The sequence below is a fragment of the Bos javanicus genome, chromosome 18 (genome assembly GCF_032452875.1).
Source record: "Bos javanicus breed banteng chromosome 18, ARS-OSU_banteng_1.0, whole genome shotgun sequence".
Lineage (NCBI taxonomy): Eukaryota > Metazoa > Chordata > Mammalia > Artiodactyla > Bovidae > Bos > Bos javanicus.
The window spans coordinates 47,507,086-47,533,051 of NC_083885.1; the positions used below are offsets into that span (position 1 = coordinate 47,507,086).

The 25,966-nt window shown below is 41.3% G+C and overlaps 2 protein-coding genes across 2 annotated transcripts; both read left to right on the forward strand.

The window, feature by feature from the left end:
* Positions 1-9,590: 9,590 nt before the first annotated feature.
* LOC133229573 (zinc finger protein 875-like) lies at positions 9,591-24,391 on the forward strand. The gene is made up of 4 exons (XM_061386102.1): positions 9,591-10,261; positions 16,284-16,410; positions 16,893-16,988; positions 20,933-24,391. Exons 1-4 carry the CDS (start codon positions 10,229-10,231, stop codon positions 20,950-20,952), a joined length of 276 nt encoding a protein of 91 aa, XP_061242086.1. The 5' UTR covers positions 9,591-10,228; the 3' UTR covers positions 20,953-24,391.
* LOC133229427 (zinc finger protein 875-like) lies at positions 20,959-24,391 on the forward strand (the record flags this gene model as incomplete). Its single annotated transcript, XM_061385800.1, is given in 2 exon segments — positions 20,959-22,333; positions 22,336-24,391. Coding segments are annotated over 2 exon segments (1,578 nt in total), but the record flags the coding sequence as incomplete, so codon positions are not given.
* Positions 24,392-25,966: the final 1,575 nt, after the last annotated feature.

Sequence of the window (25,966 nt, forward strand, 5' to 3'; positions counted from 1 at the left end):
TTGGTTGTCCTAACAAGTTCTTAGGTTTCATAAAACCTTGCTTACTTTGAGAAGTTGCTGTGAAAGTCACAGCAAGTTACTTTGAATGTTTTTTCTTTTAAAGGATAATACATTTCTGATTTTGGTATCTTATTATTAGTAATGATACCCAATTTCTTTAAAATTTTATTTTTTTGGCAGATATATAGAGAATGGCTTTTGTGAAAGGTACAGTCAGATAAGGACATTTGAGGATTTTTGTTGTTGTTTAAAAAATGTAATCCTGTAAAAAACAAGGTCCTACTGTATAGCACAGGGAACTGTATTCAATATCCTGAGATAAACCATAGTAGAGAAGAATCTAAAGAATGTGTGTATATATATATATATATATATATATATATATATATATATATATATGTTTAGGTCCCTCGTGCTTCAAACTAAACTTACTTGGTGGGTGCCCAAACCCTTTGGACAGGTCCACGTGGTCTCCTAGCTTCCAACTTGCAGCGGCTTGGTATTAAAAGTAAAAACAGGAGGTTTGCAGCCCATTTGGGTAAAGCACCCTTTTGTTTTTCTGCAGTGTTAGTTGCTCAGTCGTTTCTGACGCTTTGTGACCCCCTGCACTGTAGCCTGCCAGGCTCCTCTGTCCATGGTGTTCTCTAGGCAAGAATACTGGAGTGGGTAGCCATTCCCTTCTCCAGGGGATCTTCCTAACCCAGGGATCGAACTCAGGTCTCCTAAATTGCAGGCAGGATTCTTTTACTGTCAGAGCCACCAGGAAAGCTGGTGTGTATGTGTGTGTGTATATATATATACACAACATAATCACTTTGCTGTAGAACAGAAATCAACACATTATAAATCAACTATACTGCAATAAAAAATGCATCCCTGGTTTTGATTCTTTTAATAATGGTAATAAAGCTCTTTTAAGACATTACTTGATAGATCCCTTATTTTCATGGGATTTATTTCATACACTTGGATGAGCGACCTCATGTGAGTTTTAAGTCCCTATCTTCATAAAGTATAAAGATTTGGGGGCTTTATAAAGTAGCCCTTACCCTCTTTACAGGCCTTGTCCTTAATTCTCAGCATCCCTCGGTTCCTGACACTGTACCTAAAATTAAATGGAGTTTTTGTTAGTTATGTGAGAGTTGTAGAAATATCTAGCACTAAACCACTGTCTCTCCCTGGTATTTCTCCACATACTGAATCCATTACTCAAATGGGTGTCCCTTTCCTGGATCTCTGGAAATCGTAATTGGACAGCCTTCTGACCTCCTTGCTGAGTTATTGTTCTTTTTCTCTCTTCTCTTGTCCAAACTTGAGTTAGTGACCTCAGCTCCTTTATGACCAGCCTTTTGATGCCTTTGACTCCCTCTAACTCAGGAGTCCTTATTCCCAATTCCATGAGCCAACTCTGGATTCCTACTTATCCCTAGTTCCATGAACCAAGTTTTAGAGGACCATGAGAAAACCCCATCTTAATGTTCATCTATGACGAACCTAGACAGAGTATTAAGAAGCAGAGACTTTACTTAGCCAACAAAGGTCCATCTAGCCAAAGCTATGGTTTTTCGAGCAGTCATGTATAGACCTGAGAGTTGGACCATAAAGAAGGCTGAGTGCAGAAGAACTGATGCTTTTGAACTGTGGTGTTGGAGAAGACTCTTGAGAGTCCCTTGGATTGTAAGGAGATCAAACCAGTCAATCCTAAAGGAAATCAATCTTGAGTATTCATTGGAAAGACTGATGCTGAAGCTGAAGCTTGAATACTTTGGCCACCTGATGTGAAGACCTAACTCATTTGAAAAGACCCTGATGCTGGGAAAGATTGAAGGCAACCGGAGAAGGGGATGACAGAGGATAAAATGGTTGGATGGCATCATCAAGAAAATGGACATGAGTTTCAGCAAACTCCAGGAGATGGTGATGGTGGGAAGCCTGGCATGCTGCAGTCCATAGGGTTGCAAAGAGTCAGACACAACTGAGTAACTGAACAACAACTGAAATGGAGTGTCCTTTCCATCCTGAATGTAGGCCATCTGGGTATGGGGCTTTGTTAGCAGTGGAATCAATAGCAGTTTTCATGTCATGGTACAACATCTGCACATAGGCTTGATGGTTGTCCCTGCTTCCCAATGATGGTTCCCTATGACAGCCTGCCACTCAGTGTTGTTCAGTTGCTAAGTTGTGTCCAACTCTTTGTGACCCCATGGACTGCAACATGCCAGTCTTCCTGCCCTCCACTATCTCCCTGAGTTTGCTCAAATTCATGTCCATTGAGTTGGTGATGCCATCCAACCACCACCCTCTATCGCTCCCTTCTCCTTTTGCCTTCAATCTTGCCCAGCATCAGGGTCTTTTCCAATGAGTTGGCTCTTCACATCAGGTGGCCAGAGCATTGGAGCTTTAGCTTCAGCATCAGTTCAGTTTAGTTGCTCAGTCATTCAGCTTCAGCATCAGTCCTTACAATGAATATTCAGGACTGATTTCCTTTAGGATGAACTGGTTGGATCTCCTTGCAGTCCAAGGGACTCTCAAGAGTCTTCTCCAACACCACAGTTCAAAAGCATCAGTTCTTTCGTGCTCAGCCTTCTTTATGGTCTAATTCTCACATCCATACATGACTACTGGAAAAACCATAGCTTTGACTATATGGATGTTGGCAAAGTGATGTCCCTGCTTTTTAATACATTATCTAGGTTTGTCATAGCTTTCCTTTCAAGGAACAAGCATCTCTTAATTTCATGGCTGCAGTTACCATCTGCAGTGATTTTGGAGCCCAAGAAAATCTGTCACTGTTTCCACTTTTCCCCCTTCTATTTGCTGTGAAGTAATGGGACCAGATGCCATGATCTTAGCTTTTTGAATGTTGAGTTTTAAGTCAGCTTTTTCACTCAGTGTTGTTGCTCATGTGTTAAAGTGTTAAAGTGGCTGGTCCAGGGACTATGTTGCATAAGAAATTTCATCCAAATTTGTGCCACAAGCAAAATATTATGCTCATGGGTTTTGTAGGGATAAAGAATTAAGACAAGACACAAGCGTGGCCAACTTTTCTCAGTTCCACAATTTTTGTGGCCCTCTCAGCAAGGAAGACTCAACAGCTAGCAGCTGGAACAATCTGGATATTCATTCCTTCATATCTGGTGCCTGGGCTGGAGTGTTTGGAAGCCTGGGCTCAGCTGGGACTGTCCCACTGGAGTGCCTATGTGTGACTTTTCCCTATGGCCTTGGCATCCCCAGAGCCTGGCAGTCTCAGGGTAGTCAGACTTATTACATGGCATAGGGTTTCAAAGGTGAGTGTTGCAGTGATTGATCAAGGTGGAAGCTGCATGGTCTTTTATGAAAGCCTTGTAAGTTACATAGAATCACTGCTGTACTCTGTTAGTTTCAAACAACAAATCCACCCAGGATCAAAGAGACAGGTTGTGGACCCTATCTCTTAATGGAAGGAGTGTCAAGAAATGTGCAGCCATTAAAAAGAAACACTGCTAAAGTGATAAGTCTTTTAATATATCCCCCCCCAAAAATTGTGATAGATGCATTTCTATGTAGTTGCTTGAAATCCTACAAATTTCATGTCATGCATTTTATAACATTATTCTGAGAAGGATTCAAGGACTTTCTCAGATGTCAAAAGGATTGCTCAGACATAGAAGGGGCTCAGACTTCTTCCCTGGGGTGCACAGTTTCTTCCCCGGTTTGTTGGTCAGGGCAGGACTTTAAAAAAAAAAATTTATTTGACTACGCTGGGTCTTAGTTGTGGCATGTGGGATCTATAACCAGGGATGGAACCCTGGTCCCCTCCATTGGGAGTGCAGAGTCTTAGCCAGTGGACCACCAGGGAAGTCCCCAGGACTCATTTGCCTTGGACCCAGCAGTGTTTAGAAATTGGTCTGTGATCTTTTTTTTTTTTTTTTGGTCGAATTTCCTTCTTTTTTTTCACACCTCAATAGAGATTAGGAGGTTCTTTTCCAGCCCTGTTCTTCTGTCTTGGATACATTTGAAGGCAAGCTTCCTTCTAAGCTAGTCTTTGGACTCATTTTTCTTGTTTTGTCAAATGGCATTTTCATCCTTATATTATGTTACATGTTTTCTTCTTTGACCATTCATCACTTTAAAAGTACATTTAGTTTCTTGAGTTTTCACTTTCTTATTTTTCTTCTGTCATGTCTAGCTCACAGAGCAACCATCAACCAAAAAGAATAACTTGAGAGATGTGGAGAAATACTTTCTTTGCACTTATCACCAAATGATGTTGATTTTCACTTATTGAGCATTAGGCACAGGCCTGGGAGGCCAATGGCCTCATTTAAATCCCAAATCCAGTCTTTATTACCTGTCTGACCTTGAACCTATCAATGAACCTCTCTGTGGCTTTAATTCATCGTGGGAGAAACGGTAGCATCCAGAGGTTGCTGACTGCCAGGTTTACAGTAATGACCCAGGAGAAGTGCCTGGCCTTTATCTGTTCCTTTACTGCTCCAACCTTTATCCTGTTCATTGAAGAATGCTGTTATGAACACTTCCTGGAGATGTGGCTGGCATTTTATTCTCCATACAGTTTACAGAAAAGCTCCTTCACATTTTCAGTTTTTTTCCCCTGCTTTCTGTCATTCCTAAACCACTTCACTCAACCTGGTGTAATCGGTTTTTTTTTTGTTTTTTTTTTTTACTATTTATTTATTTGACTGTGTCGGATCCTAGCTGTGGCATGCACGATCTTCATTGCGTCAAGAGGGATCTTTCACTGAAGTGCACAGACTCTCCAGTAGTGGCACACGGGCTCCAGAGTGTGTGGGCTCAGTAGTTGTCACAGGTGGGCTTAGTTGCTCCACGGCCTGTGGGATCTTAGTTCCCTGACCTGAGATTGAACCCATGTCCCCTGCATTGCAAAGCTGATTCTTAACCACTGGACCACCAGGAAAGTCCCTGGTGTGATCTTAATTGTGTGTGTTTGCACAGATTCAGTTTTGGCTTATGTGTCTCTTCCAAGCCTGATGCCCACCCCTGACTTCTACCAGTGGAGTTTCTCAAGACCTACTTCCAAGTTGATCCGTAGAGTCTCCTACCCACCTCCGCCCACCAACAGTAACTTTATTGCTTAAACATTTCATGGTGGACATCTCTTCCTGAATTTGTATTAAATTATATTGGGTTATTGTTCTCTGTGTATCTGTGCTGTGCTATATTTCATGGAGGAAGGTAGGCCTGGTAAGAATTTGCCTTTTGCTCCTGAAGGAGGCTCATGAGTTGCTGTTGAACAGAGGGCAGAGACTGGACAGTTGTTACTTAAATTTTCCCCTCAGAAGGCCAAGGCTGAACCTTTTCAAGGAAATCTTGGTTTTTTATTCTTTTGGGTCGGAATTTTGGATGCATCTTTCTAGAGGTTAAAGAGGTAAGTCTAAGCTTTCAACATTCACCCTGAGAAAGCCCTGGGAAGTGACTTGAACCAAGTTTGGAGCAGCAAAACTGGATAGTAGGAAAGTAAATATAACAGAGAAGGGAAAGAGAAAAGACCCTCCGAAATCAAGGCAAAAGAGGTAGTTAAGAATCTGCCTGCCAATGCAGGGGACACTGGTTCTATCCCCAATCTGGGAAGATTCCACATTCCTTGGAGCAGCAAAGCTCATGAGCCACAACTACTGAGCCCTCTTGCCTAGAGCTAATACTGCATAACAAGAGAAGCCACCACAAGGAGAAGCCAAGCACCACAAGGAAGACACAGCGCAGCCAAAAATAAGTAAATGCATAAAAGAAATCAAGGCAAAAGTTCCAAAGTGTCTCTTTCTCCATGTAATTGCTACAATGTGGATTCCCTTCTCTCTTCCCCCTCCTCTCGCCCCAAAAGACAAGAGGCCACAGATTGCAATACCAGTGAGGGACAGAGGAGCTCTGGGCATGAGAATTTTATCCCTCATTCAAATGCACACCCAGATACATGTGTGTCACCTCCTGATGTTACCCCACGGGATAAGTGCTTCTCCAGACCTAGCATATTTCGGTTGAGACATCCAGTCTGTGTGGTACCTGATGGAACGGAGGGTGTTGCCTGCCACCCTGTGGCTGCAGGTGATACAACAGAGGTGTGGGCGGCTGTCTGATTGATTCCTAGACTTGCCTCTGGACTTAAGTTCCCACATGTGTGGATTTAAGCACTGTTTTTCTGAGGAGAGGATGCTGCTCATTTTCTTCATCTCCTCTTGCGGAGCTGTTTCCTGTGTTTATTGAATCTTCATATGTGCCCTCACTTGCTAATGTTATCCATACTGCCTTCTGTCTATGTATAGGATGGGAAAGGCTCCACACTTGACTCTGGTTTTTCATCCAATGTTAACTCCTGAATATACCCTCCAGGGGTATATGTTGTCTTCCTTCCACAACTAGCATGATCTTCGTGTATCCACCTCTCCAAGGACTATTTCTTTAAAGTGATTTTGTGCACGAACTCCACATTCTTCCTGTCTTCTGCATCCCCATAAGCACCTCCCCCTGCCCTCATCTATTTGCTTCTTCCCTCTCTCATATCCTATTTTGTTGGTTTTCTGATCTGAAAGTTGACCGCTAGCGTCTTGGTTTTCTGCCTTAATTTCTAAGTCATAGATTACTTTCGGGCTAAAAAGTTTACCTCTAACCACTGTTTCAGTCATCATCATTCATTGGAAATTAAATTTGTAATAATTTGACTCATCAGTGATTTTTTTTTAGTATTTATTTATTTGGCTGCATCAGATCTTAGTTGCGGCATGATGGATCTTTCATTGCAGTGCTAGGACTCTGGTTGTTCCACTCGGGCTCAATAGTTTCAGCACTCTGGCTTAGTTGCTCCATGCCATGTGCGATCTTAGTTCCCTGACCAGGGATCGAACTGGCATTACAAGGTGGATTCTTAGCCAGGGGACCACCAGGGAAGTCCTTCATCAGTGATTTAGACTAGCCCTTCCTCCCCAGTTCTGGAGTTTTGTTCTTCCCTTTTGTGATCATTTTTATCCAAACTTTTGACCTTACTGAAAGTAGAACTTAAGTTTTTGCCTTTTTTAATTGGCACTGAGGTAACCTCATTCCACAGGTTTCAATCTGAAGTATTTCACTATTGTTTCTTCCAATGATTTTGTAGATTGCAGGTCAGTTTCTCATTTGACTCATCAGTAACAGGGTAGTTTGTATAGCTTTTCGTTTCAAAGAATATTTTTTCACTTTTTCCCTTTTTAACTGACTTTTATCTGATGTTAATTTTAACCTGTTATGTTCCCTAAATAGGCATAACTAGAATTTTTTCCCATTGTTTATAATTTAAAGGGATTTTCATATGTCTGAGCCTCAGAACCCAGAGAGGAGTGTGGGAAATAGAATTCCTCAAAGCATAGAGATTAAATCTCAAAGCTCTGAGATTTATTAAGTAAACTCAGGTCCAGAGTTAAAGGGTTTTGTACCCCCAATTCCAATGTGTGGGGATTTTTTTCCCTCCACATATCCAAGCCATTCTGAGACACCAGATAAATATCCTACAAGTCAACTCAATTCTGACACTGTCTACCCAGAGATAGCATCAAATTCCACAGGTTATGGGCTCAGTCCTACAAGACTGTTCCCCACTCCCTCCACCGAAGATACCAGTCATAAGTCCAGGTTTTCACCTGGGCTTCTAACCAACAGGCTATAGATTGGAGGCCCCGAAGGCCCCCTCCTTGTTTAATTTGTTGGAATGGCAAAGAGAATGTCATTTTACTTACTAGAGAACCAGTTTATCATAAAAGATTACAACTCAGTAACAGCCAGATGGAAGAGATGCATAGGCCAAGGTATGGGGAAGGGGTGCAGAGCTTTCATGTTCTCGGAACACGTGCTTCTCCTGAATCTCTACCAACTGGAAACCCCATCCTTTGCGGATTTTGTTGTTATTGTTTAGTCACTAAGTCATGTCTGATTCTCTTGAGACTCATGGACTGTAGCCCGCCTGGCACCTCTGTCCATGGGATTTCCCAGGCAAGAATACTGGCGTGGGTTGCCATTTCCTTCTCCAGTGGGTCTTCCCAACCCAGGGATTGAACCCAGGTTTCCCGCATTGCGGGCAGATGCTTTACCATCTGAGCCACCAGGGAAGCCCTTATAAGGATCTGGATTATCTCAGGATCCCACCTCCACAGCTCCCCTTCCCCTTCTAGCCCTTCTCTGACATTTTTCAGTCCCTCCATTTCATTTGTGCTCCTCTCTGTGCCACGCCTAACTTTGAGGCCCCTGGAGTTCTTTTACAAGCATTCTACATTTATCGACATGAAATCCTTGGGGAGGGCTGTCAAGAACTGGAATAGGGTGCTGGGCTGATCCTCCATTCTGAATTCCTATGCACTGGGGGAGGCTGATATTAACATGCAAGCCTTGTTTTTTTACTTCTTCAGACAAAGGGATACTGAAGAAGATTCTGAAGTAGAGTGTTAAGATTTAAGAGTAATCTTTGAATATTTGCACCATGATGGTCTAGGAAGTCCCTTTAGGGTGGTACTTTGAGTGGAATGGTTATTAGGAAATTGTGGATGTTAAGGAAGTCAGGAAAGAAACAATTTAGGGTAAGAAGGGTAGAGCAGAGTGACCCTAAATTCCTAAGACTCACTGTTCTGGAGTGTGTCCTAAAGGACTGGCTACTTAATGCCCAGAAGTCAAGCCCTCACCTCTGCTCAAAACTATAGGCCAGTAGGTGCTAATGAAGTTCACTGAGCGTCAGCTCTATTTATGCCTTTCCTTAATGTGGGAATTTTGAGTACAGAATTTAAGGAAGCACCAAAACCAGTCAGTAAACAAGACAAATATTTTACTGTGTTATCTTAAAAATGATGATGAACAAAATCCACCCGCCCCTTCCCCCCAACTATGATGAACAAAACTGTCAAACTATGCCTCCTCTTCACCCCGCTCCCCCTCACCATCACTACCACCACCACCAGCTCGGAAGTTTCCTCCGAGCGGTATCTGTCCCAGGGATTTCTGGATCGAGCTCTTTGCCCAAATTCAGACTCTTCACTTCTCAAAATCTCGGGCACACTAGACCAGAGCCACTCCCACTGCCATTCTGTGAGCTGGCCCAAACCAATCCTGCTCTCTCCAAAAACAGCCCTGTCTATAGCGGCGCACCCTCCCACCGCCGAGGCCGCAAAGCCGGTGTAGCTCCTATCTGAGAGTCCCAATAGAGTATCACCCCGCAGCCCTATCCCCCAAGTACTTTACTCCGAGCCGCTCCCACACCCACTCGGCTCAGGCCCAGCCCGTGACTACCCTGGTTTCAGCTCCAGGAAGCGGACACCGGCAGAAGCTTGAGTGGGGGAACTTAGATCCCACCGCTGAAGCGCGCACAGTCTGGCCACCCGGCTGCAGGATCGCTTTTGCTAGAATCCTCGGGCGTGTCCAAGCCGGTGTGTAGATCTCATTGACCCTCAGCGGAGGAACTTGTGAACCCCGCAGTCCGGGCACCTTAACAATGGTCTCCTAACGTTGGCTGTGTATGAAGAGGTGCAAACGGCCGTGGCACCTTACTTGGGAGAAACTTACGCCTCCCTCTTCTCTATCCCAAGACTACACTCCCGAGAACCCTCAGCGGCCACTTCCGCCGTCCCTTCCGCTCGCCCCTTAGCGTGTGGAATTGACGTAGCAGGAACATTTCCGGTTGGTGGATTCCGCCCGTTAGGTTTGTTGGTGGCGACTGGACCTTGCCATTCAGGTGTTTCCTACACTTCTGCTCTTGGTTCCCGAGCTTCATCCTCAGGATTGGCGGCGTGCACTCCGAGTTCCGTGAGTTCCCTACAGTCACGGCCTCGTCCATTCAGGACGTTTCTCTGCTTCTCACTGTTTTACTCACGAGGGCACAGGCAGCGTCTGAACTCGGGAGCTCTCATGTAGGCACCTCAAGACCATCCATTTTTCCTTTCATTCCAACCCACAGGGATAGAGACAAACCCTTACTCTGCTGCTGGGGGACATGGGTTTCACTGTCTGGCCAGAGCTTGGGGCTGAACTTGAGGGGCTCGGTCACCCTCGGCCCTTTCTCCAGGGCGCTGGATGGGAATGGGTTTGTGCTGGTGATTTCTGTGACACTCCCAACCCTCAGTAGTGAGCCTCTGGAGCAGACCCAGCCTGCACATGGGAAGGGTTTTCCAACTAGACACGCTCTCATTTCTTTTCACATCCTCAGATTTGCCTTCTGAGATTTGCCCTTCTTAGGAAGAGCACTCAGGAGATCAGGAAAATGACCACGGAGCTCCTGAAAGCCAAAAAAGAGGTGAGAATATGTGTAAAATTGCATCTTGGCTGCCGAGAGAATGAATACATTCCATTTTCTTGCTTTGGAGGCTGCTTTATTGGTAGTTGGGCAAAGCTCACTTTCCTGGTCCTGGAGGAGTGGCTTATTAATACGAGGAGTCCCTCAACATTTTCTGCCCCATGCATGCTTCAGTCATTTTCTAATTAAGTTAATTGTGAACAGCTCACATGGGGCATAAATACAAATACAGGGACGTCCAGGCTTAATTGTGCAGTGATAAGGATGCTTTTGAACTGTGGTGTTGGATAAGACTCTTGAGAATCCCTTGGACTGCAAGGAGATCCAACCAGTCCATTCTAAAGGAGATCAGCCCTGGGTGTTCTTTGGAAGGAATGATGCTAAAGCTGAAACTCCAGTACTTTGGCCACCTCATGTGAAGAGTTGACTCATTGGAAAAGACTCTGATGCTGGGAGGGATTGGGGGCAGGAGGAGAAGGGGACGACAGAGAATGAGATGGCTGGATGGCATCACCGACTCGATGGACATGAGTTTGAGTGAACTCTGGGAGTTGGTGATGGACAGGGAGGCCTTGTGTGCTGCGATTCATGGGGTCGCAAAGAGTCGGACACGACTGAGTGACTGAACTGAACTGAACCGAAGGATGAAAGGCAGGGACAACATAGTAGTCTGTGGCCTGAAGTGGCTAAGGAGGACTTCTAGGAGTAGGGCTGTCTGAACAACCCCTGAGAATCTGTTAAATTGAAGAGTTGGTGAAGACATACCAGTGGGAAGGGCAGGCATCATGGTTAGTCTAAGGCTGGGCCACTAAGTACACTGCCCTTAACACAGTGTGGGAAGATTGTATTTTAGGTTGATTTTAAAATATGTACTGATGAAAATACAGACTAGCCACCCATACTTGGAAGAGAGAGGAGTTTGCTATGGTCTGACCTGAATTTAACATTTGCGAGCATTTTCAGCATCTGGCAGTAGGGAGATTTCACCAAAAATTCTGGATTGCTTGCCTCTCTGAGAATAAACTGCACTGTATTCTGGTGTAGGGGAATTTGAGCTAAATGGTGTCTGCATCATTTGAACAGGTCCTGCAGAGTCTGTACTTTCCCTAGTATCTTCCATACTTAAGTTGAAACTATTGACAGCTAACATTTGCCTGTCTCTCTCATATTCATTACCTACTTGGCCCCTGAAGGATTTTCATTTTCCACCTTTGGGTCTGGGTGGCCAGGTTGAGTGCCCCGCTGGGGAGTGTAGACTTTGAGTAGATGGGTTTTGAAGGATGTTGAGAAGGAATTTGATGTAGGAAATCAGAGATATAGGCATATAGGAACTGAAGGGGAAACTGTCTAACCCCAGAGAATAGTGACTGTGATGACTTAGACTTAATTGAATGTGACTAACACTTATTGAGCACCAACATAGTTGCCAGACTGCTTTACTGTCATTTTTGATATGCACTAACTTGGTTTTTTCAGATCTGCCTTCACTGTCTTGATTTATTCTTAATCTTGGTCTCCGTAGTAAAGATTTACAATTTCCTGGGCATTCTCAGAACAACTTTGAGAGTTCTGTGTTTCTCATTTTTAAAATAGTTTATTCATTTGAAAAGTGTCAGTACCAAGAATGCATAAAAAATCTGGGGGCATTTCCAAAGGTAACATTGAATCTTTTATGTGTACTTTCTTCACCACTCATAGTGTTAATAGGGAAGCATTCTGGTTTTTCTGGAAAAAGCCAGAAATTTGTATGAGCTGACTTTTTCCTTTTCCTGCCCTTAAGACTTAAAAAAAAAAAAAAAAGCATTATGAAGACTTGATCAAAGTGGACAAGCATTTGAATGGATAAGTGGTTTAGGATGAAACCTCTGTTCCTAAAGGAGTACCTGGCACACATGAAATGTTTGGTGCATGACCTTAAGTAAATTAATTTGAAGAAACTAAGTCACAAGGGAGTTTCTGTTGTTTTTTTCATATGTTATTTGGGACATATCATTAACCACATTTCAGGGGGGTTGGGAGGAATTCCAGGTATTCTAACATGCATGACATCTGAATTTCACAAAACAACTTAAGAAAATCCACAGTAGGATGTTAATTATCACCACCTGAGAGGATAAATTAGCCTTTGTAACAAATGAGTTGGATTGATAGGCACATGATGTTACTAATTCTTAGCATTTTCTCAGTTGATTCTGTTGAACAAATTTGCTGAATGTATACTGTTTACAGAAACTAGATAGACTACATTCAGTGACGGATAAAATACAGCCTGCACTCCTATGAGTCTTTCATTTTATTTTTAGTTTTTTTATGTTGGGATTTGGTTTAATTTTACACATACACACCCATGGGGCTTCCCAGGTGGCACAGTGATAAAAGAATCCACCTGCCAACGCATAAGACAGGAGACGTGGATTTATTTCCTGGGTTGGGAAGATCTCCTGGAGAAGGAAATGGCAGCTCACTCCAGTATTCTTGCCTGGAAAATTCCATGGACAGGAGAGCCTGGCAAGATATGGTCCATGGAATTGCAAAGAGTTGGATGGGACTGAGTGACCGAGCATACATGCACACACACATCCCTTCATATATACATTTTGACAAATCTTAATGACAAGATCCTATTGTTTTAAAGCTACTGATGGTGTATCTACTCAGACCCATTTTCTTTCTTTCTTTTTTTAAGGTTTATTTGTTTTTGGCTGCACTGGTTCTTCATTACTGCGAGAACTTTCTCTGCTTGCAGTGAGCGGGGCTGTTCTTTCTTGGGATAGATGGGCTTCTCATTACAGTGGCTTCTCTTGTTGCAGAGCACAGGCTCTAGGGTGCATAGACTTTGGAGTTGTGGTGCATGGGCTTAGTTGCCACTTGGCATGTGGGATCTTCCCGGAGCAGGAATCGAACCTGTGTCCCTTGGATTGGGAGGCAGATCCTTAACCACTGGACCACCAGGGAAAACCACAGACCCATTTTCTAATAGGTGAAGGAACAGCCAGAATTTATCCCACTGAAAGTGATTTCTGTAATAGTGCTTTGAATGAATGATCCTATTGACTGTTTCCCAATTGAGGGGAACATTTAACTTGTTCCCAGTGTTTAACTATTGCAGATAATACTTCTGTGATCAACTTTGTGCATGAAATTCTTTTATAGATTGGTATTTACCCTCAAAAATATGACAAGGTGAAGAGAAATAAATGTTTTAAAGCAGTGACCACTCATGGCAGTTGGAGCTTTCTAACGCTGCCTGTTCCAAAACATTTGATCTTATCAATTATCTCTTCTTTGTTTGAGATTCCCTTTTCCCATCACGTTTTGCTTTACATGTTGCACTTTTTTGGTTTTTGTTACACTGTGCAGTGTTACATTCCCAGGATAGACCTGCTAGTATAGATCTTTTTCTTCTCTCATGTGAGTGTTCACCATAATGTCCCGATTTGTTTCCCCGTGTTCATATGTTCCTTTGTTACTCATTGCATCTGTAATCCTCATTCGCCTTGAACATTAAAGTTATATCAGTTTTCTGTTCAGAAGACTTCCTTTGGTGTGTCACAACAGTGTCTTAGATATTCAGGGCAGTCGTCACTTCAAATGTATTCTGTTTCTGACATCATGTTCTAATTATTCATTCTGAAAGCATGTTTTATTGACACCAAAGTGGAATATTCATATACATCTTTAATTTAGATAAATTCACTTTTTAGGCGCTTGGCTGGAAAAAGAGAGAAAAATAACTTTTAAGTCATTCAGGTGAATCTATCCTTTATCACCTAATGACTTTATGCCTGAAAGTGAGTGAGAAATGGGAAGACTAAATCTGTTGCTCTCTAAATCTGTCTCCTTGATCCAGGAAATCCTGCCTGTCCTTTAAGATCTTATTGCCCTCTCATGAAACTGTCTCTGATCTCTCTATCCTACAGTGACCTCTCTCTTGAGATTCCTCTGACGTGGTGATTCACAACCATGACTGATCTTAGGAGCTCTTAAAAGTATAAAAGTCATATCCCTAAAGAGTCTGATTTTATTGATTTGCAGTGGGACCATGCTTGGGGCACTGGATATTACAATCAGTTGTTCAGCCACTCAGTTGTGTCTGACTCTTTGCAACCCCGTGGACTGCATGCAGCACACCAGGCTTCTCTGTCCTTCACTATCTCCCAGAGTTTGCTTAAACTCATGTCCATTGTGTTGATGATGCCATCCAACCATCTCATCCTCTGTCGTCCCTTTTTCCTCCTGCCCTCAATCTTTCCCGGCATCAGGATCTTTTGCAATGAGTCAGCTCTTTGGATCAGAGGCCAAAGTATTGGTGCTTCAGCTTCAGCATCAGTTATTCCAATGCATATTCAGGGTTGATTTCCTTTAGGATTGACTGGTTTGATCTGCTTGCTGTCCAAGGGACTCTCAAGAATCTTTTCCAGGACCTCCCTGGTGGTCCAGTGATTAAGAATCTGCCTGCCAACGCAGGGGACATAGGTTTGATCCCTAGTCTGGGAAGATTCCACATGCCTGAGCACCACAGCTACAGAAGTCTGAGTGTCTAGAGCCCGTGCTCTGCAGCAAGAGAAGCCACCTCAATGAAAAACCTGTGTACTGCAAAGAATAGCCCCCACTCGCTGCAAGTAGAGAAACCCTGTGTGCAGCAACGAAGACCCAGTGCAGCTATAAATAAATAAATAAATAAAAATTTAACAACAACAACAACAAAAAGTCTTCTCCAGCACCACAATTCAAAAGCATCAATTCTTCGGCGCTCAGCCTTCTTTATGGTCCATCTCTCACATCTATACATGACTACTGGAAAAACCATAACTTCCCGTAAGATGTTACAAAAAAACTTCAACCAACTTTTTGGCCAACGCAGTACTTCATTCCTCAGGCTTGGGGAGAGTGAGTGGCAGAGTGAGGGAGGGGAAGGACTGAGCCCTGCCGTGAAGTACGCATAGCGCTGGGTCATTCACCCTTGCCCTGGAGGCTGAGCTGCTTCCTGTAGAATGTTAATGCATAGACCAAATAGTCTCTCACATTCTTCAAAGTCAGCAAGGAGATTATAATTTTACTTTAATTCTTTGTGTGTGATGTCCTCCTCCTCTTCCTGCCTACATTCAAAACTCCCAGTGTGAAAGAACTTTTGTTCTGCTTTTATCCCCTGTAGCAGCAAGCCTAGCATGCTGACAGTGATAGGTGCACAACGATGCTGGCTGGACGGAGATGGGAGAATAATGGTCTCTGAATTCTTGGCACCAAGGACATGTAGGGGAGGAGAAAAAGTCTTTTTCATTGGGTATAAATTAGACAAAAGACATTTTTGTGAGAAAAACAATCAGGAATTTATTGATATGTGCATCATGCATACACGTGGGAGTACTCAGTGATGGGTAACTCAGAAGGGGTGGTTAGGACTTGAGCTTATATAGCATCTTAACAAAATAACGATAACTTTTTAGAGATGTGACAAGACGAAGGAAAAGGACTTTGAATTTCTAGAGCAGCAATTGTGGGAAGGTATAATAAATATATGGGGGAACTAATGGAAGAAAAGGGCCGGTTAGTAAACGTTTGCTGTGTAGATTCCTCTGGTGGGGTCTGTGGGCCGATAAGGGTCCAGAGTTGTCTCTGATGATTAATTTCTGTCCTTGGTAAAATTGGGAAAAGGGACACCTTTACAAATTAATGTTGTGCTTTTAGGCAGATGGGAAAGGTCAGAGAGCTTTTCTTCTGTCTGCTTATTAATTGCCTTCAGCTCAAAATAATTGTTTTATGCCAAAGTGGCATATCTGGGACTGGTGTATTCTGTTACCCTTTATTCATCATCCATAGTAAAATCCCATGGACAGAGGGGCCTGATGGGCTACTGTCCATAGGGTCACAAAGAGTTGGACATGACTGAAGCAACTTAGCGCAGCACGTAATGAAGTCTAGAAATCTTCTCCACCTCCTCAGAGATGCCTTTTGTTCCCTCATCCTGCAGTGTGGACTGGGTGGACTCCTGGATGAACAGGGGTGTGTTTTGTATTAAAAGGCATTCGTGACATTACGAGATGTGGCTGTTGGCTTCACCCAGGAGGAGTGGAAATTGTTAAGCCCTGCTGAGAGGACCCTGCACACGGAGGTGATGCTGGAGGCTTACAACCACTTGGTCTCACTAGGTAAGAATGGCTTTCCCTTAGCACTTAAAATCTGGCCTTCAGAATATTTTCTATATATTGTGAAGAAAGGCTACTCACAATGCAGCTTTGTCTTAGGGTTGAGCTTAAAAACAATAATTTACCTTTGTCCTCATGGTATATCTGGATTCAGTAGAGTTGAAAACAGAGATTTATTCATATTGTGTATGCCACTCTGCATTTTCAGGTCTCTTTCCCAAGTCAGGGTTTTTTTTTCTTTTTTTAAATTTTATCTTGCCCCAAACCTAGCAGATTTTTCATTTAGTAAGTATTGATAGGCTCTTTCTCTGATTGGAGTTTCCTTTTAGTACTCAACCCTTCGACTGCAGAGAGTTTACTATTCATGGGCTCTTTGTCCCACCCTCTTGGTTCTCCCCCATCCCCCTGTCATTTCGGCTGGGTTCTAGACTGGCCCCCTTAAATGTGTAACCAGAAGTCTCTTTGTTTTCTTTCCTTATGAGCAGACATTCTGTTTTCCAAACTGCAACTCATTTGTCAGCTGGAACAAGGGGAAGAGCCCTGGATAGAGGAGAGGCAGCGTTCACTGGGTCTGTGTCCAGGTGAGTGAGACAGGGTAGTTGGGACCGTCCACAGCATGGAAGGTAGGGAAGGAGGAGGTACTTTTAGGTACTGAGAGGTAGAGCTTTTCTAGGCCTCTTGGCCCTGGTAAGGCTGCCTGGCATGACCTCCCTTCCAGAATATCATCTTCAGGTAAGGGAGGGGGACTTCTCTGGCTTCTTTGTCTCTGCTCCACCAGAAGGCCTGCCTTCCTCTCACTTAGCTTGTTTTCTGCAGGGGACACTTGTGACCAATTCAGTTTGCTGCCATTTTCAGAAAAGGGCTTCATCCTATTTACTTTTTTCATCTTCTCTATTTATTTTGTAGTTTAAATATTCACCTGTAGTTTATGTTATTTTTTTCTAGGCTGCCACATAACACTGAGTAGAGTTTCATGTGCTGTCCTTGTTGGTTATCCATTTTGAATAGAACAGTGTGTACACAACCATCCCATACTCGCTAACTGTCCCTTTCCACCAGCAACCATAAGTTCATTTTCTAAGTCTGTGAGTCTCTTTCTGTTTTGTAAGTAAGTTCATTTGTATCAGGAAATTACAAAAATTCTGCAAAAATAGTACAAAAAACACCTTTATATCCTCTACACACACACACATTACATATTATCCTTTACAGACACACGGCATATATATTACTACAAAATGGCATCATAAAATCACTTACTATTTCACCCAATTTGCTTTATCATTGGCATATGTGTCTCTTGTGAGCGTGCTCTCCCTTCTCCCCCCACCATATGTATGTGTATATATTTATATGTATCTTCATGTATATATATTTGGGTATGCAGGTTCACATGTGGATGTGTGTTAAAAGATTTTCTAAGAATGGTGATATTTTCATATAACCATGGTATAGTTATCGATTTAAGTCTGTGGCTTGTCCTTTCATTCTGTTAATGGTGTCCTTTCAAGCATAACTTGATGCTTCATGATGATGATGTTCAGTTTTAAATTTTGATGATGTTCAGTTTAACTATTTTTTAAATGAATTGTGCTTTTGGTGGTATAACTAAGAAGTTTGCTTAACTCAGGGCCACATACATTTTTTTTTTCCTTTGGTTTCTTCTAGAAGTTTTACACTCTTGGCTTTTACACTTAAGCATGTGATCCACTTTTAGTTGATTTTATTTTTTGGTCATACTGCGTGGCTTGTGATATTTTAGTTAGCACTGAGAGCTCAGAGTCTAACCACTGGACCACCAGGGAATTCCCTGTCTAATTGTTTCTATTGTTGAGAATAGAATACTGAAATTTCTAATATTATTGTTGAATTATCGAATTCTTTTTTTTAGTTCTGTAAGTTTTTCTTTCATGTATTTTGGGGCTCTTTTAAATTGTGTATACCTTTATAATTGTTAAATCATTCTGATTTATTGCCCTTTTGTCTTTATGAAGTGTCCATCTTTTTCTCTAGCAATAATCCTTGTCTTGAAACCTACTTTGTCTATTATTAATATAGTAGCCATTCCAGTTCTCTGGTGATTATTGTTTGCATGGTATATCTTTTTTCATCCTTTACTTTTAACCTACTTGTGTTTTTTGGATCCAAAATGTCTCCCATGTTAATAACACATTGTTTGATGTTGCTTTTTTAATCTAGTGGGATAACCTCTGCCTTTTGTTTGGAGTGTTCAATTTGCTCATATTTAATATAATGATTAATATGGCTAAATCTGCCATTTTGCTATTTTTAAAAGTATGTCTCAGGTCTATTTTTATACCCCCTTTTATGGCATATTATTTTTTTTAAATTTAAGTGTACTATTTTAATTCTACTCTTGATTTTAAATTTGTTTTGGAGTTATTTTCTTTTTTATTTTTTTATAAATTTATTCAATTTAATTGGAGGCTAATTACTTTACAATATTGTAGTGGTTTTGCCATACATTGACATTAATCAGCCATGGATGTACATGTGTTCCCCATCCTGAACCCCTCTTCCACCTCCCTCCCCATCCCATCCCTCTGGGTCATCCCACTGCACTAGCCCTGAGTACCCTGTCCTATGCATCGAACCTGGACTGCCGATCTGTTTCACATATGATAATATACATGTTTCAATGCCATTCTGGAGTTATTTTCTTAATGCTGCTCTAGGAAATAAAATATACACATTAGTTTATCCTAATCTACTTATAATTAATACTAATTTAGTTCCAATAAAATATTTATATATATATTATAAAGCCCACAATATAGTATTATATTTATTGCCTTTATAATAGTCTTATGTGTTTTAGAGAAATTAAGAGAATAATATATATGCATTGTCTTTTATATTTACCCAGAGATATTTAATGGTTTCAGTGGTCCTCATTTCTTCTTGTGGATTTGACTTAGTATCAGTATATCTGGTGTCAATTTCTTTTCAGCCTGAAGGATTTATTAAGTATTTCTTATAAGGCATGTCTGCTGGCAGCAGATATTCTGAGTACTTGTTAATCCTTATATCAGTTTCATTTTTCAAGGATAGGTTTGTGAGAGTTCTTCATTGATAGCAGTCTTTCATTTTTTATTTCAGCACCTTAAATATGTTATTCCACTGCCTTCTGGTCTCCATTGTCTCTGATGAGAAGTTGTTGTTGTTCACTCTCTAAATCATGTCCAACTCTTAGTGACCCCATGGGCTGTAGTATGCCAGGCTTCTCTGTCCTTCACTATCTCCCTGAGTTTGCTCAAACTCATGTCCTTTGAGTCAGTGATGCCATCCAACCATCTCATCTTCTGTTGCCCTTTTCTCCTTTTGCCCTCAATCTTTCCCAGCATCAGGGTCTTTTCCAGTGAGTCAGCTCTTCACATCAGGTAACCAAAGATGAGAAGTTAACACTAGTCATATTGTTTTTCCTCTTGTACATGTTGGGTCATTTTTCTTTTGCTGCTTTCAAGATTTTCCTTTTGTCTTGTTTTCTCTGATGGCCAACATTTTGGCTATGATGTATCTAGCTAGGGCTGTCTTTATGTTTATTTTGGGGTTTGTTGAGCTTCTTAGATATGTAGATGAATGTTTCTCATTCAATTTGGAACTTTTTAAGCTATAATTTCTTCAGATATTTTTTCTGCTCTTTTCTCTCTGTCTTCACTTTCTTGAGTTACCATTACACATAGGTTTGGTTTGCTTGACGGTGTCTTACAGGTTTCTGGAAATCTTTGTTTTTCTTCACCCTTTCTTTAACTCTTCTCTTCAGTTTTTAGGTGATTTCTATTGATTTATCTTCAGGTTCACTTGTTCTGTTTCAAAGCCAAATATGCTGTTGTATCTCTCTAGTAACTTTGTAATTTTAGTTATTTTACTTTTTAATTTCAGAATTTCCTTTTGTTTCTTATTAATGTTTCTATTCTTGGGACTTACCTGGTGGTCCAGTGGTTAAGATTGCATGTTTCCAGTGCAAGGAGCATTGGGTTTGATCTCTGATTTGGGAACTAAGATCTCGTCTGCTGCATGATGCAGCCAAAAAAAAAATGTTCTTATTCTTTATTGACATTCTCCATTTTAAGTTATAATATTCATCTTTAATTTTTCACATATTGTTTTCTTTAGTTCTTTGAATATATTAATAATATCAGCTTTGAAGTCTTTTTTTCTCCCTAAATCAGTTTTCTATTGGCTGCAATTTTTTTTCTTAACTATGTCACTCTTTCCTTTTGTTTGAAAACAAAAGGAAATATCCTTTGAAATATCCTTTGAAAACTGGATATAATAGATATTATATTGTAGCCATATAAAAAACAGATTGCAGGCTGGATTTGGTCCACTGATCAAGTTTACTGTAAAAATGTGATGCATAAAGTGAAATGCAAAATAGATCTTGGGAAGGATGGCTAGTGGGAGACAGCTTATGATGTAAACATATTATGAATGACCAGTGGGCAAAACAGAATGGCCAAGGCAGCCCTATCTATGACTAAAAACATTCTTTGTTTAGCAGGATCAAAGCTAGAAATTTAGCCTTGTCTCACCTGTCCTTTGGCATTCTCTTGCCAGCAAGCCCTCATCCAGCATGTGTGGTTCAGTCATCTCCCTCAGTTATTCTCAAGCTTAGGTGTAGGAAATCATCTCCATTCAGGGAAACACTGTTCAGAAGATCACAGACAGCAGCAGGAGCAACTCTTTGATCAAACCTGCTCGAGCCGCCAAGCAGAAATTCAAAAGAGAGAAGAAGATTCCAAGCTTTTGTTCAGGAGAATAAGCAAAAGCAGCGCTTCAAAGGCAATCTCCAGCCCCTCAGAAGAACAACCAGTAACATCCAAGGAAGACAACACAGTGGTGGATATAGGGCCCAACCTGGCCCAGAGGACAGACCTCAAGGAAACAGACAAAATATTACGTGGTTTAGAAATCTCAAGATTTGGAGCAATCAAATATGGAAAGTTTGGGCTAGGCTTTATCAAGGAGTCAAACCAGCTCAGCCTCCAGAAGACACACACAAGAGAGACCGCTTACATGTACACTGAGCGGGGACAAAACTTCAGCAGTACGTCAGTCCTCACCAAAAACCAAAGGACGCATTCTAGGCCAAAGCCTTATGTATGCACAGAATGTGGACGAGGCTTTACCTGCAAGTCAAACCTCATCACACACCAGAGGATACACTCTGGGGAGAAACCATATATGTGCAAGGAGTGTGGACGAGGCTTTACTTGGAAATCAAACCTCTTCACGCATCAGAGGACACACTCAGGGCTCAAGCCTTATGTGTGCAAGGAGTGTGGCCAGAGCTTTAGCCTGAAGTCAAATCTTGTCACATACCAGAGGGCGCATTCTGGGTAGAGGCCTTACATTTGCAAGGAGTGTGGGCATGGCTTTCACCAGCTTTCACACCTCAACAGACATAAGAGGACACACTCAGGAGAGAAGCCTTATGTTTGCAGGGAGTGTGAGCAAGGCTTTAGCCAGAAGTCACACCTCATTTGACACTTAAGGACACACACAGGAGAGAAACCTTATGTGTGCACAGAATGTGGGCATCATTTTAGCTGGAAATCAAACCCCAAGACACACCAGAGGACACACTCAGGGGTTAAACCTTACATGTGCCTGGAGTGTGGGCAACACTTTAGTCTGAAGTCAAACCTCAACAAACACCAGAGGTCACACACAGGGGAGAAGACATTTGTATGCAGGGAATGTGGGAGAGCCTTTACTCTGAAGTCAACCCTCATCACACACCAGAGGACACATTCAGAGGAGAAGCCATTTGTATGCAGGGAGTGCAGGCGAGACTTTAATGATAAGTCTACTCTTGTCTCACACCAGAGAACACATTCAGGGGAAAAGCCTTTCATATGTAGGGAGTGTGGTAGAAGGTTTAGCCAGAAGCCAAACCTGTTAGGCACAAGAGGGCACACTCAGGGGATAGCCCCTTTGTGTGCAGGGAGTATGGACAAGAGTTTTATGATAAGCTAACTTTCATTACACACCAGAGGACACACTCAGGGGGGAAACCTCATGTGTGCAAGGAGTGTGGGCAAGGCTTTAGCCGGCAGTCACACCTCATTAGACATCATAGGATACATTCAGGAGAGAAGCCTTAACATTTTTAGTAAGTGTGGGTGAAGCTTTAGTTGGAAATCAAACCTCATCAGACATCAGAGGACACATTCAGGAGAGAAACTTTGTGTGTACAAGCAGTGAAACCTTTAGCCAGTAGTCACACTGCACGAGACAATGGAAGTCCCATCCAGGGCTGTAGCTTCAGTAATAAGTCAGCCATTGGCTAACACTAAAACAGAGACATCTATGTGTGATGGGAGTGTTCATGAGACTAATGATAAGGGTCAGTATCTCCATTCCACCTGAAGAAGAATTGTTGCTGGCCTGTTTTCAGGGGCTCTGGTTTTCCCTACTGGGGATGGTAGATTTTGGAAGGTCTCTCAGGTAACTTGATGAAGAGAGTACTTAAGTAGGTTGAAATTAGAGAATTGATATGATTCCAATATACTTCCCAAGTATACTTGAACACTTCTTCCACAGTATCCTGGATGTTGTAACAGCAGTTTTAGAGCCCATCTCTTGATGTCTGTTTGACCTGAGAACAAGAGACAGAAACCATGGCTGATTTAATGCTGGTTCCACAGAGCATGACCCAGCAGAGTCAGCTTCAGTTAAAGTTTGGAATATGGTCAGCTCATGGGGATAAGAGATAATGCATGGGTAGAGGGTTTTATTATACAAAGGGCTGACAGGTAAGAAAGATTGTAAGTATCCTAGCTCTAAGTTTGGGAAGAGTTATCCATTTTTGGAAATACAATATCTTTGCTTGCTTCCTGGGACTCTCTGGTTTCCAGGTTGAATCCATACTGTAGATACTTTTGTTGACTGAGTCTATGTAGACTGGAAATGTATTATGTAGTGTTATAAAGAAAATATGCACACATATACAGAAATGTAAAATGCAATTATTTTCTATTCTTTTTGAGTTACAATATCCCAGTAGTAATTATTTGGTTTAAATTTTTCCAACCGTTGTAAAATATACTACTTTTTTGGTTGCGAATAGTTACTCTTTTTGGAAATGGCAGTGTCCCACAAATTTACTTAGAATCTTGTCCCAAGGCCCAGTTTTTTTTTTCATGAAACTTGACTAAATGATTGTGAATTATGTTTTCTAAGGATAGGAAAATATAGGAATTGTATTACAACTTATTTTCTTGATTTGTGTACAGGTATTTAGAATAGATCTGAAAGCCGTAGAAAAACAAAGTATATGGGTAGTTAGAAAATGGTGAAGCAGGATTTCAAGTGCAGTACTCAGTGCTTGGCTTTCAGTTTTGTTGTTGTTCAGTCATTCAGTTGTGTCCAACTCTTTGCGACCCCATGGACTGCAGCACACCAGGCTCCTCTGTCCATGGGATTTTCCAGGCAAAGTACTGGAGTGGGGTGCCATTGCCTTCTCCGAGGCATAAGATCTAAGCCTCTAAGCCTCTAAGAGGCTTAGAACCTCTTGTAAGAGACAAGAGTTAAGACAGGTAACCTGAGGTGTCTGCCTGGGCCTAGCATTAAAATCTGTGCAAATCTGGAAACTGATTAGGAGATAAAACACCACATGGTATTCAGATATGGGAATCCTCAGTCTTGTTTTTGCATTTTTTTTTTTTTCAATCTGTGTCTGGACTAGCTATTCACTACTGCCCCATATTTCATAACCTGAGGTGATTTAAAACAGATGTTTAAAACAGACAGAAAAATTGCCCCAGAGCAACCACTACCCATCCTGCCAACCTTCTGGTAAGTAGGAGACTACATTGCAGAAAATTGTGAAGAAAAGATGATAAACAGTATGAAACAATGAATATTGCTTCAAATCTGTAAGTCTGTTATAGTCATCATGGAAATGTTCCATTTCAAAAGGAGTAGCAGTAAATGTTAATGGAACTGTTTCATTTAATTCAATTTTGACTTCTTATTATGGATCATTGGTTCCCTAAGTGATCAGAGGATTTGGTGGGGTGGCGGGGGGGGACCCTTTCAAGTGATCTGCATGGTCAAAACACATTTCATTATAACACTAAGACATTACTTGCTTTTTGCTGAAATTTGTACTGATGGTGCAAAATCAGTCAGCAATCGTGGGTAAAACTGCTGGGCTCTTAGCATGAATCAAAGCAGTGACACCAAACTGTTGTTCAGTCGCTCAGTTGTGTCAAACTGTGAGCCCATGGACTGCAGCAAACGGTACTACTAGCATTATTGTATTTTTTAACCACCCCCTATTGGTGGTAAAAAATGCAAGTTCCACTTAAGAATGTTCTCCATAAAATAGTAGAATTTTGTTAAATCTTGACCTTTGAGTACAGCAGTTTAAAATTATAATTTAAATTTTGAGATAACTAACGCACAGTTGCAAGAAATTATATCGGGAAATCTCATGTATTCTTTACTCAGTTTACTCTAATGGTAATATCTTATAAAATTATACTATCATATCACAGCCATGATACTAAAACTGGTATGTATACATCTTTTAAATATTTTGTGTGATGAAAAGAGAAATACATGTAAAGTCCTTCAAGGTGAAGTATGAAGCTGTTTCAAGGAGATGCACTCGTATGATTGTCTAATTTGTGAGCTGAATCAGCCACCTTTTTATGGACACCAATTTTATTTGAAAGATCAGCTGACAAGTTTTGGATAAGGTGACTCAGATTTGGATGTTTGGTAGACATTTTGTCAAAAATGAAGTGATTTTTAAAAAAAACTGCCAGCGAAGAAAACTGATGGTAATTTCTGTTAATTTGACTTTCAAACAAAGGATCAGAATATTGAAAAACAAGTTACCTGCCACCATGAACTTGACAGTTTCCCAGTACTTAGCCCTTTGTGATAAGATTGGTGATGATATTAATGAGCATGATTTTATAATACCATATAATGAAATATGATGATGGAAGATCTGCCTAATTCATTGAACCAGTATTTTGCAAACAATTAGTACATAATGCTGCAAAATCATCTGTGGGTATATTAAAGTATAAGATAGACCTGGATTTTAACAAGATAAAAGCAGGATTCCATGATTTTTGTTGAAGTATCAAAGGACAATGTTGTGATAATTACCTGAAAAGAGTATTAAAACACTCCCATTTTCTTACTATGTATCTACATGAGGCCAGATTTTATTTATGTCAACACATTAAATGCAGGAACACATATAAAATACCAAGTATATTCTATTAAATTGAATATTAAAGATTTGCAAACACATAAAAAAAAGTCACCCTTTTTTTTTATGATGGAAACTGTTCAAACCCAAGTGAAAGTCAAACACTTTATTCTTCACCTTTAAGTGTGTTGTTTCTAGATATTTGTGGTCTATAACCCATACTGAAAATACTGTACACACACCAGAAAAAAGTTATGTGTTATAATACCAAACATTTTATTAACATCTGTGCTTTATATAATTTAAAATAGGCATAGGAGAAACAAATGCAGAAAAATGCTTACCATCCACTGACAGATG